The sequence below is a fragment of the Rhincodon typus genome, chromosome 7 (assembly GCF_021869965.1).
Source record: "Rhincodon typus isolate 14 chromosome 7, sRhiTyp1.1, whole genome shotgun sequence".
Lineage (NCBI taxonomy): Eukaryota > Metazoa > Chordata > Chondrichthyes > Orectolobiformes > Rhincodontidae > Rhincodon > Rhincodon typus.
In genome coordinates, this window is record NC_063338.1 from 28,222,115 (window position 1) to 28,234,284 (window position 12,170).

The 12,170-nt window shown below is 39.8% G+C and overlaps 1 protein-coding gene across 2 annotated transcripts in view; it reads left to right on the forward strand.

Moving 5' to 3' along the window:
• Nucleotides 1-3,904, forward strand: part of rftn2 (raftlin family member 2) — a 53,947-nt gene extending 50,043 nt beyond the window's left edge. Inside the window, exon 10 of one of the 2 annotated variants that reach the window (XM_020521000.2) lies at nucleotides 3,058-3,904. In XM_020521000.2, coding sequence (XP_020376589.1) covers nucleotides 3,058-3,300 — 243 coding nt within the window. In that variant the 3' untranslated portion in view covers nucleotides 3,301-3,904. Of the gene's footprint in view, nucleotides 1-1,385; nucleotides 1,433-3,057 lie in introns of those variants that run through there. The other variant, XM_048598520.1, reaches the window with a different exon arrangement.
• Nucleotides 3,905-12,170: the final 8,266 nt, after the last annotated feature.

A 12,170-nucleotide genomic window follows, 5' to 3' on the forward strand; every position in this document is an offset into this window, starting at 1 on the left:
AAGGGTCTAGGCCCGAAATGTCAGCCTTCCTGCTCCTCTGATGCTGCTTGGCCTGCTGTGTTCATCCAGCTCTACACCTTGTTATCTCAGATTCTCCAGCATCTGCAGTTCCTACTATCTCTGAAACAAATAGAATAGTTTTGTTTTCTACCCCACAATGTCTGTGCAGCAAGTGTTTATGGACCAGATATAAGACTAGCTGCTGAAAGAGTTTAGAACGGATATTTGTCTTACTCCTGTCTTGCCTGTGCTCACTGAATACACTGGACAAAAATCATTCCCAATTTAAAAGGGCGGCCCAGTTGCTTTTTTCAGTCACCCTTTTATATTGTCCATTAACAAATTCCACCTCTGTTATCAAGCTATGAAAAGCAGGACATTGATTTAAACCTGAGATAATCATGTGAAAATCCTGTAGGGACTTTTTTTTCCCCAAAAAATTTTTCCTCTGGCTCTAACTGTGCTCTAATAATGGAAGGTGTCTTACTTTGAGTTATTGAAAAATAAGAATTTTTTTTCTTCAGTTGCTTAAGCTTTATACCATCTCTGGTCTCCTTTAGATTTTTGTACTTATCAAGTCTCTGAAATATGTGAGATCTAAAAGAAGTAATCATTAGCATCCATGTCTGATATGTGCCTATCTGAAACAGCTTCAAATTCCAGCACACTCCCTACCAGAATCACTGTTTAAGGGAGACCTGAAGCTACATCTTCAGGTGTGACATTCTTGTCATATTCTGGTAATGGGGTAATACCACATTTCCTCTGCACAAACTGTATTCCTCCTGCACATATTGTATTCTAGTTTTGGACTTACAAAGTATCTGGCAATGTTGGGCCGGACTGATAGCTACCAGGATCAGGCAACACTGTGACCTCTTTACTTTTTATCTTTATTAACTTTTTTTAAAAATAGGTTGCTTTCTGTATGGATCTCAGTTTACTCTATGCCAATCACATAATCGTCCTCAGGTTCTGAGTTCTAGTTTCTGAGATGACTGCCCACAGGTTTCCAATTGTTAGAGCATCAGGTTGCAATAATTGCATCACTTATGACAGAGATAACATTTTAAGAGTTTATTAGATTTAACATTTGAACAGTATTATCAAAAAGGATACAATATTCCTTCTCAGTTTTTTAGTACACTTCAGTGCCACTTGTCCCCAGTAGAATTTTACCAAAATCAACTCCGTTCTTTGGGCTACTAGAATATCTGTCAGTTATGAGCCAGTTCTTCCTCTGCTAAATGTTTCTTTACCCTATCCACAAACTCATGAAGATCTAACTCCTCCCCCTTGTCTGACCCAACTCCTGATGTTCAGGGTAAAACTTAGATGAATCAGACTAGATATTTTCAATCAAACTGTTTCTCATTCATTCACAGGATGAGGGCATCACTGGCTAGGTCAACATTTATTGCCCATCCCTGAGGGCAGTTAAGAGTCAACCACATTGCTGTTGGTCTGGAGTCACGAGTGGTACAGACGTGCAGTTTCCTTCCCTAAAGGACATTAGTGAGCCAGGTGGGGTTTTCCAATAATTGAATTCAAATTCCACCATCTGCCATGACAAGATTTGAACCGAGTCTCCCAGAGCATTACCTGGGTCTCTGGAATAACAGTCCAGCAATAATATCACTAAGCCATCACTTCCCCGATTAGAGATGTTATAGCGCACCTCTGGAGGAGATCGGACTTTAATCCAGGTCGTCCTGGCTCAGAGGTAAGGACATTGCCACTGTGCCACATGATCTCTAATTAATCAGTCATTTTCGCTGCTATCTCAATGAAATGCTTAACTCTGCACTCTTACTGCACATTTGCACAGTTTGGCACTCTTGTGTTGCAGTGGTAGTATCTCAGTGTCCTTACCTCTGAGCCAGGAGGCCTGGGTCCAAATCCCACCTGCTCCAAACGTGTATAATAACATCTCTGAACGGGCCGATTAAAAAGTATCCCAAGAGATATTTTCAATCAACCTGTTCAGACTTACCCCCCAGAGCAGGTGGGACTTGCACCCAAGTCTTCTGGCTCAAAGATAGAGACACTACCACTGCACCACAAGAACCCATAAAAATATCTACAGCTGGCTCAGTGATTTTCACCTGGTTATTTGTCTCGGGCTGCAGTCATTCCTAAGTCAGGTGTTTCAGGTCACGAATGCGTACTCTTAGATGTTTTCTCACTTCATTAGTCCAGACTCAAAACTACTATGCTTTCAGTATGGGATCTGCTCCACTGAAGGCTCGGATTTCCTCCGTCAGCGTTGGTACTCAGTTGTATCTATTGGTTCTGATCAAAGTTTGCCTTTTGGGCATCTCCAACCAAAAAAGTCTCCCACTGAGATAGCAAGAACTGCAGATGCTGGAGTCAGAGATAACAAAGTGTGGAGCTGGAGGAACACAGCAGGCCAGGCAGCATCAGAGGAACAGGAAAGCTGATGCTTTGGGTCGGGATCCTTCTTCTGGGTCCCGAACGAAATGTCAACTTTTCTGTTCTTCAAACTCGGGTCCCCAGAACATTAGCTGGGTTTCTGGATTAATAGTCTAGCAACAATACCACTAGGCCATTGCCTACTCCTATAACCTGAAGATTGTTGTATTTACCCTTTTAATTCCAAATTAAATGCTAATATGGACTCCACACATATATGATATGGATGATAGTGTAAGATAGGGGTGGAGGTTAGATAGAGCTTAGGTTCAGGGTAAAAGTTGGCACAACATCGTGGGCCGAAGGGCCTGTACTGTGCTGTACAGTTCTGTAGTCTATGTACGTAACTAGCAACCAGATCAAGCTAAATATCAGCAGAAGTTTGAAAACCGATCACTTGTCCACCCTTCTGAATTGGATACTGTAAGGGAAGAAATACCATTAACAAAGGATGAGAAGAGAAAATGCTTAAAATGTTTAGATTGAAAATTTACCTGTAAAGATCAGTTTTGAGATTTACCCAAACTTTCCTTGAGAATTCAGTCTCCCATGATTTAAATCTTACAATAGAACATTTTTCCATTTTTATTTGTATAAATCACTGTATTGAGACCTATCTTACAGAAAAGATCTACTCGGCAAGCAAGTGAAAGAACCAAAAATTGGAACAGAAATGTGGGTGTGACCACCGGTAAAAACAAGCATTCAGAAACAAAGTCTCCTGAAGATTCTTGCACCACTTCAGAAATCAATTCACATCAATATGGAGGCATTTCAGGCATGAGTCATATTGATAGTGTTTCCAAAGACTTGGATGATGGGCAGCTGGATCAAGAGGAAGAAACAACTCAGGTTACCTGCATATAACATTGCAGAATTCAGATCTGTATTGAAGACAACAGTTTAAAGAAAGCAGACTTTCCAGAGTATAATATGATTGATAATAGCTAATGGCTTTGCAAGATGTGATTTTTGTTTTTGTTCTGTATGAAAGTGTGCTCTTTTTTAAACATTTTCTATAATCCTACAGGGAATAAAAGTATTAACAAATATTTCAGTTCTCGGGATTTATGCAAACAGATCCAGGCTTCTTTAGCAAAGTAGAACTGTTGATTACAATTTGCTATCAGAAAGAGCTTCACCTGATGATTTAAAATTACGTTCAACAAATTTAGGAAAGCCATAGCAAAGCATATTTACAGATGTTTATATTTACTTTTAAATTCTCAAGTAATATTTTTGTTACTTTTTCTATTTGTATGTGCTAATTTTTAAAAATCATTTGTTACTTTTTTCCTGTCATTTTTCTTTGCATATTCTTGGGATCATGTTTTGCAATCAACTTGTTCAAGAATATGCTCATGCAAAACAGTGCTGTCTCTGCAAGATCGAAAGGAGTCATTTTTGAGGATTGTTCAGTCAAGGTAACGTTAGTTGTCCTGCTAAGTAATATATGTATGGCAATGAACTGTAGGAAAATATAACCATTACATCTGTTCCTTTGGCATCAGCTATTTTTATTCTTCATGGGATGTGGACTTCGGAGGCACTCCCTGCATTTATTGTCCATCCCTAATTAGCCTAGAGAAGATGGTGACATGTTGACTTCTTGAACTGCTACAGTATATGTGGTGAATGTCTTCTCATTGTTTTTTGGTAGAGAGTTCCAGGACAGTATTGAGAAAAGGGCAGTAAATTTACAGATGGTACTGTTCACAGGTCCTATTGCCTTTATCCTTCGAAATGGTTAAGGTCATAGTTTTGGAAAGTCTCAAAGTATCATTGAGGAGTTGCTGCAGTGTAACTACAAACATGATGTACACGTTATGAAGGCATTACCAATCACATTGGCTGCTTTGTCCCAGATGGAGCCGAACTGCTTGAACATTTTTGGAACTGCATTCATTTGGGAAGAGTAGAATATTTCATGGCATTCCTGATTTGTGCTTGATGGAAAGGGTATTTAAAGTCAACCAGAGAGTCAGTCTAGCAGCCATAGTATTTATGTGGCTGCTCCATTTTGGTTTCTGGCGAATGGTGACTCCCAAGTGGAATTTTGATGGTGACGATGCTAGTGAATCTCAAGGGTACGTAGTTAAGACTTCCTCTTGTTGATAATGGCCATTGCCTGGCACTTGTGTCCCACAGATGTTACTTTCCACTTAGCAGGCCGAGTGTAAATGTTGGCCAGGTCTTCCTGAACGCAGGCATGAATTGTTTCATTACGGAGGAGTTGCGAATGGAACTAAACACTGAAGCTAAACTTTTTGTTGGGATTGGTAACTTGTAATAATACACTGAAAGCTATTTAATGAGAATCAGTCTGACACTAGTGTCAATACTGAATTCTCTCAATTAACATTTATTTCTTCAGCTCATTAAGAGAATAAATTAAACTCATGATTGAAAGGAATGATGCCCTTTTGTGTCAACTTATGCACAGAGTACAGTTTAGTTTAAGGTACTCAACGTATCGTGCCCTCATTTTGGATTACAAAGGAACTTTTCACTCAGTTCCACACAATGTTTCTTCATCATAATCTAATTTTAAAAAAGAAATAGGATTCATTTCATTAGCCAGGACAATAATTTCAGTGTCACTTCTGGTATACCACATTGTTTAGTACCATGTCTAAACTAATTACGTGATACTTAAGTAGGAGCCATCCTCGTGTTGCGTTTCCACCAGTTAATTAACTTCTTAAAATAATGAATGAAAAGTGTTCTTAGATCAATCAGGGTTCTCAAACCTTTTTGCTTATGAAGGCCCCCTCCAATGCTATTAAAACAACTCACAGATTCCCTTTAATGCAAATATTTTTGTATAAAGATTAGTTCCAAATTATACATTTGAATTTATGAATTTTGTTTTAATTGATTAATGTGACTTTTTGCAGATTTGTCTTGGACCTCCCTCTGCTCTACCTCCTTCCATCTTCACCCACCATATATCTTTAGCTTCCTCCAGTCCCTTCAATCTGCAAGGTCTCTGCACCTCACCAATTTTGGCCTCTTGCACATGCTGGATTTTCAGCACTCTACCATGATTTCCATGACTTTGGCTAGTTAGTCCCAAAGCTCTGGAATTCCCTCTCTGATCCTATCCAACCCTTTTGCCTTTCTCTCTTCCCTTAAAGTGGTCCTTAATACCAACCATTTTGATTAATTCTTTTGTTACCTATACCAATATCTCCTTTCATGATTCGGTATTAAATTTTGTTTGATACCACTAATGTGTGCACCTTGGACATTTTGAAGGTGCTGTATAGATGCAAGTCATTGTTACTGAGGATATGAGTACTCCTGTGATTTCTGCGGACTTCGCAAGAGAAGATTTAGTTTTGTTACAGTAACTGTACTGTCCCAAATAGACAAAATGATCCATCTAAGATAACGATGAATCATTAGTTATTTTGTTAATGTATAAAGTTTCTCTGTAATTGACAATATTACAAAACCTACCGTAAGAAATGCCAGCCCCTCTTTTTGTTCCATTTGTTTCTGAAACTGAAACTTGTTCCTCAGCATATTACAAATTCGCTTGAATTTCTCCACGATTTTCCTGTTTTTAAAATCTTTCCCACTTGTTCCCTGAGATTACTGATTCTCACTGCTTTCTCTCTGTGTGAGATTTGGGTGACTAACTTCAAACTTTTACCAGCTCACAGATGGAGGGCTGGGATGCAGGTGTAGGGTCTGCTAACCACCAGGTAGCCATGTCTGGATAGCTCCCCAGTTAAACACTGTTCCTGGGAATAGCTATGTTTTTCCAATGGCCACCAGCTTAATGTGGATGGATCCCATGTAGCAGCTGGAACAAGGAGGCAGCTAAGCTACAGGCCCCGTGACTCAGAGGAGGCTGTGAGCTGTAAAGGCAGACCCTGCATCTCCCAACAAATCTCCCAGGTTGGTTTGCCTCCTGAGACACTTGAATTTTAAAATTTTTCATTCACTTGGAGGCTCAAGGTCTGTTGCTTCCATCAGCAGTGACTACTTCTCCTGATAACACTTCAGCATTGCCAGCTGTCAGCATCACAGCATCAGGAGCCTCCCTTCTGTTCATAATCAGATGAAAAACCCACTGATGGCTAATTAAGAGGCCACCTGTAGTAAAATTACCCAAACCAGTTCCACATCCATAAAGTACATGCTCATGCCCTGCAGTGCACTGACATTGTGGTGTTCTGAAGCATGTGGTAAAATTCAGCCCAAAGTTACTTGTAAATCTGACCAATCTGATCCTTAGGAGCACCTTAACAGAAGTCTGTTCCCACAACTTTGAATGACTAGGAGTTCTAGTAAATCATCTTCCCCAACAGTTCCTCAAGGGAATCCACTTCTGTCAGTCAGAGTGACAGACTATGTGACTAACATACTTCCGCTGGAAATCCTTAATGAGTTGGAAATTGGCCAGTGAAAGCAGCTGGAAGACAGGGTTTACGGCGATTATTTAAGTTGAAAGAAGCTCACATTCAGAACTAGCTTATTTGTTCTAATTTTTTTTCTAAATTTGCTCTCCTTCTGACAAGGTGATTTTTTTGATAGACCCCTTGAAACTTTCAGGCCTAACTGTCTATCTACCCCGACTGAGTCGTCTTCTTGGGAATATAGGTTGGCCACAGGCTGACTGTCAGTCGCTGTGCGGCAACTTTACATAAGGCCAGGCAGAAGACACAAAAATGGAGAAATTTACCATTATGTTCTGATGTAAGTATTTTTTTTTAAAAAAATTTGTAATGTTTGGAACACTCCTTGCAATCATTTTTAGTTGTTTTAGCTGTGTACTTATGTAGGTATGCAGAAAATGTTAATTAGCACTGTTAAATGGTTGTCAGGTTTTAGTTGTTACTCTTCAGAAATGAGGTTAAATGGGTCTTACAAATATTAGTGCCGATCAGTTTATTTGTTAAAAGACTGTAGAGGACGATAACAGATGTATTTGAAACATCTGATTGTGTGTTGTTTGTTTAGTGTTACAGAGGAAATCATGTACTAATACCATATAGTATAAATTACGGGTAGTTGAGAACAGGTGATAAGCTGGAGTTTGGTCTTAGCATTCAGATGATATGATCAAAACCTTGAAAATGAAATCACAGCCTGACATTATTTTGAATATATATACATTATGGTTTTAATGGAATTACAATAATATACTGCAGTATTTAGACTCAGTAATAATTCTGATATCATCACTACAGAGTGACATCCTCAAGCAATTGATTGGCAGAAGTATTCAATGGAAAAGTCACTTTGCAGTTGATGAACAAAATTATAATGTTATGACTGTAGTTATTAGGTCGATGTATTCTAAACATTAAGTGAAGACTTTTTAATTATTGTATGCTGTAGTACAGTGCTTAAGGTTGTATTATTTGCCCTGCTCTGGTATTTCTTAATGTAACTTGTTTTCCATGTTATAATTTTTATAATGTGTTCTGTTTGCATATTCAAAGCTGCAAAAATATAAATGTAATATGTCCAAGTAAATATTCTGACACTTCTTAAAATCTTCAGGTAGAAATAATAAAGAATAAAAATTAGAACTCTATAAAGTCATGTGAAACACTGCAATGACTAGGTACTACTCAATATACCTTTTACCATTATTACATGAGAAAAAACAGAAATCCACAAAATAACGCTGAATATGTACACGCTAACCTTGCTGAATAATTTCAAAATAGACAATTTATATTTTCATTCACACTGCGAGCATAAAAATAATACAACAGAGACTCAACTTCTGAAGTAAAAATCAAAAAATGCTGGAATCATGAGAGAGAGAAACAGAGTTAATTAGCAGAAGCTTTTAAGGGGCCTGAACAACTTAGGCTATGGTGAGATATGTAGCAGAAACTTGTATGAAGTCCTATAAGGCCTATCTCGACATCAACAACATCTCACTGTATCTTTTATGCATCTATGCATCATTTTATGCAAGAAGAGTTCCTTGACAGACAGTAGCAAGATGCCAATTAAGCGGCATTACAGCTTGTCAAACGCCTTATTAATGGCTGTCTTACCTGATTAATATTCAGTTTCCTATTTAAAAATTAAGACATCAAGAATTCTCGACATGGACAACAGAGCGCCACTGGCAGCGAATAGCCTCCATGTTGCTCAGCACCAACAGCATCTCAAGGCACGATCCACAGGGACTAACCAAACGCATCCCTTGTCCATGGACATTCGCATCCAACATTTGGCACTGTTACTCTGTGCATTTTTCCGAGCCACTTGCAGGAAACTCATGTGCACAAACCCACATTGCAGGGCGCCCTAGCAGCTTGGACTGAAAGGCTGCTGCAAGCAGACTTTGCGAAAATGAACAGGCATCCAACTCATTGATGCCTAGCTGCATGCATCCATACCTTGCATTGCCTTTCCTGTTAGCACTTTGGTGCATCAGCCAAAGCCGAAACCTGTGGGTGCTGCCATTTTATTTTGCACAAACAGGCTGCTTGACATGCCTGTCATTTGGGATCTATGCGGGGGTGAGTACACTGAAGTGTCAATCTAACACTTAAAATATATGGCACCTGCTTGGGTGGCAAACACACAACACAACTTCATTCAAATTTCTATGTTGGAAAGTGGGTGTGGACTAGTCCTCAGCCCAGCCATGGGTGCGGCAGGTGGGGCACTGTCTTTGTCAGGGGCTCCTAGTACCGTCATTTGGGACAGAATCTGCACAGAGTCCAGGGGTTTGGCCAGAGTCAGTTGTCTGCTAAAGCCAGGCATGGTCAGCCGATATATCCGACTACAGACTGGGGAGAGGGCAACGGACAGCCCTGTAATGCCATCACATGCTGTCAGGGAAGTTGTGTAACATGCATCAGAAGGCTGTAAGCACAGTGGTCAGGATGTGATCAGTCATACCTAGGGACTGTTCATCAAAAGTCATCAATCTACGATCTGGGTCAAATACAGTTTTTGGGGTGCATATATTGATCTTTTGAGGGGGTGTGGAATGGGGTCCTGGTGTGGCAAAAGGGGTGGGAGAGTTTAGGCTGGTGAGGGGATTGGGGGTGGGGTGGAAGGAAGAGATGGAGACAGGCATGGTGACAAAGGAAACTCTACATGTATGGGTTTGGCAGAACAGCATTGGAGGACATGGTAGGCTATGGGAGGGATATGTTATTGGCAATTACAACTACTGTGGCCTCCACAGAAGGTACATAGAGGATTAGCATGGACATAATTATTATCACAGTTGTGGGTAAAGGGAGGACAGTTTGTACTTTCCCTTGATGTGGCTTTGAAAGCAAGTTTTAGCAAACACTTTATCAAACAGGAGGAGAGAGGTAGAAATCAGTGAAGATGAACAAGTGAAAGATTAAAATGGAAATCCCATTTGAGAGAAGAGCAGAACTTCTTCAAGGTTGGAGAAGTGGCAGTAAATTAAACCCTTAAATATAAGCAAAATACTGCAGATTCTGGAAATCTGAAATTAAAACAAGAAGTGCTGGAGAAACTCAACAGATCTGCCAGCATCAGTGGAGATAGAAGCAAAAGTAACATTTCGAGTCCAATGCGATCTTCAGAACCGAAAAGAGTTGGAAAATGCTGGGGTGGGGGCAAGGAGGATGGAAGAAAAATAGAGGACAGAGGTGTCATAATCTGAAGGTGTGGAATTCAATATTGAGCCCCAAACATTATAATGTACCCAAGTGAAAAATAAGTTGTTGTTCCTTAAGCTTGCATTGAACTTCATTGGATAATGTAGCATGCACAAGATCTGAGGGAGTCTGGACAGACACCTGAGAGAGAACAGAAGAGAAAGAGGAAAAAAAGATTGAAGTGTGAAAAAAGAGTAATGTTGAGCAGAAGGAGGCTTGAGAAGGGAGGAATAAATAAGACAAAGGCCTGAGAAAGAAGAGTAATTGGGGTGTAGTGAAAAGCTTCAGAGGAAGGACAATAGGGGGACAGAAAAAAATGTGAGTAACTAGCAAGAGGAAGAGAAATAGTGTGGGGAATGGTGGAGGAAAAACAGAGAGCTATAGAGTTGGATGATGGGAAGAGAGAAAACTGACAAAGAGTGGACTTAGAGGTACAGAAAGAAGGCTTTACGCCAGTCAGATTTGCAAAGAAAGGTTATTGGGGATGACAGAAGAAAATATAATAGAAGGCAGATCCATTCAGTTCCACTAAACCGAATAATGGAGGGCTCTCGTGGCACAGTTGTGGTGTCCCTATCTCTGGGCCAGAAGACCTAGATTCAGGACTCACCAGCTCCAAAGGTGTGTCATAACATCCCTGAAGAAGTTGGTTTAAAAATACCATGATATTACAAGTGCTCATATGAATTGGTGCATATATACTCTTCCCATCCCACCTCCTATTCGTGTTTTCGACTGACCTTGTATTAAAGGAATAGACATAGATAGTGATGGAGAAAATCCAAATTCAGAAAGAGAGATTAAGAGTAAAAGTAACAGTAAAAGCAAAACAGAAAGAGCCGAGGATAATTAAAGCCCAGTCTGCTTTGAAAGTGATTAGGGATAGTCAGCATAGTTTTGTGTGAGGGAAATCATGCCTCACAAACTCAATTGAGTTTTTGAGAAGGTAACCAAAAAGCTTGGTGAGGTCAGTGGAGTAGATGGCGTTTACTTGTACTTTAGTAAAGCATTTGATAAGGTTCCACATGGTCAACTAATTAGTAAAGTTAAATCACATGGGATTCAGGGTGGATTGCCAATTGGATACAAAATTGGCTTTATGGTAGGAGACAGAGGGTGGTGGTGTTGGAGGGTTGTTTTTCACACTGTAGGCCTGTGACTAGAGGTGTTCCATTGGGATTGGTACTGGGTCTACTTTTGCCTGTTATTTAATAATTTGGATGAAATATAGGAAGTATGGTTAGTAAGTTTGCAGATGACACCAAAATAGGTGGCTTAGTAGTCAATGAAGAAGGTTATCTAAGATTACAAAGAGATCTTGATCAGTTGGGTTAATGATCTGAGGAGTGGCAAATGAAATTTAATTTTGCATTTTGGTAAAACAAACAAGGGCAGGACTTAAACAATTAATGGTAGAGCCCTGGGCAGTGTTGTAGAACAGAGAGACCTAGAGATTCAGGTATATAGTTCTTTGAAATTTATGTCACAGATCAGCAGGGCGGTTAGGAAAGTGTTTAGCAGACTTGCCTTCATTGCTCAGACCTTTGAGTATAGTAGTTGTGACGTCATAATGAGGTTTTACAGGTCATTGATGAGATCTGTTCTGGTGTATGATGTGCCTACTAAGGTCGCCCTGTTATAAGGAGGATATTATTAAACTGGAGAGGGTTCAGAAAAGATTCACTAGGATGTTGCGGGGATTAGAGGATTTGAGTTAAAACATAGGCTGGATAGGCTGGGACTTCTTTCACTGGAGCATAGGAGGTTGAGGGGTGACTTATGGAGGTTTATAAAATCATGAGGGTATAGATAAGCTGAATAGCAAAGGCCTTTTCTATAAGGTGGGGGTGTTCAAAAGTAGGGGGCATATTTTTAAGGTGCAAGGACAAAGATTTAAAAAGGACAATGGGCAACTTTTTTATAGAAGAGAATCATTAGTGTGTGGAATGAATTGCCAGACGAAGTGGTGGATGCAAGTACAGTTACAATGTTTAAAGACATTTGGATAAGTACATGAATCAGAAAGGTTTGGAGGTATATGGGCCAAATGCAGGCAAGTGAGACTAGTTTAGTTTGGGAACATGGTCGGCATGGGCTAGTTGGACCAAAAGGTCT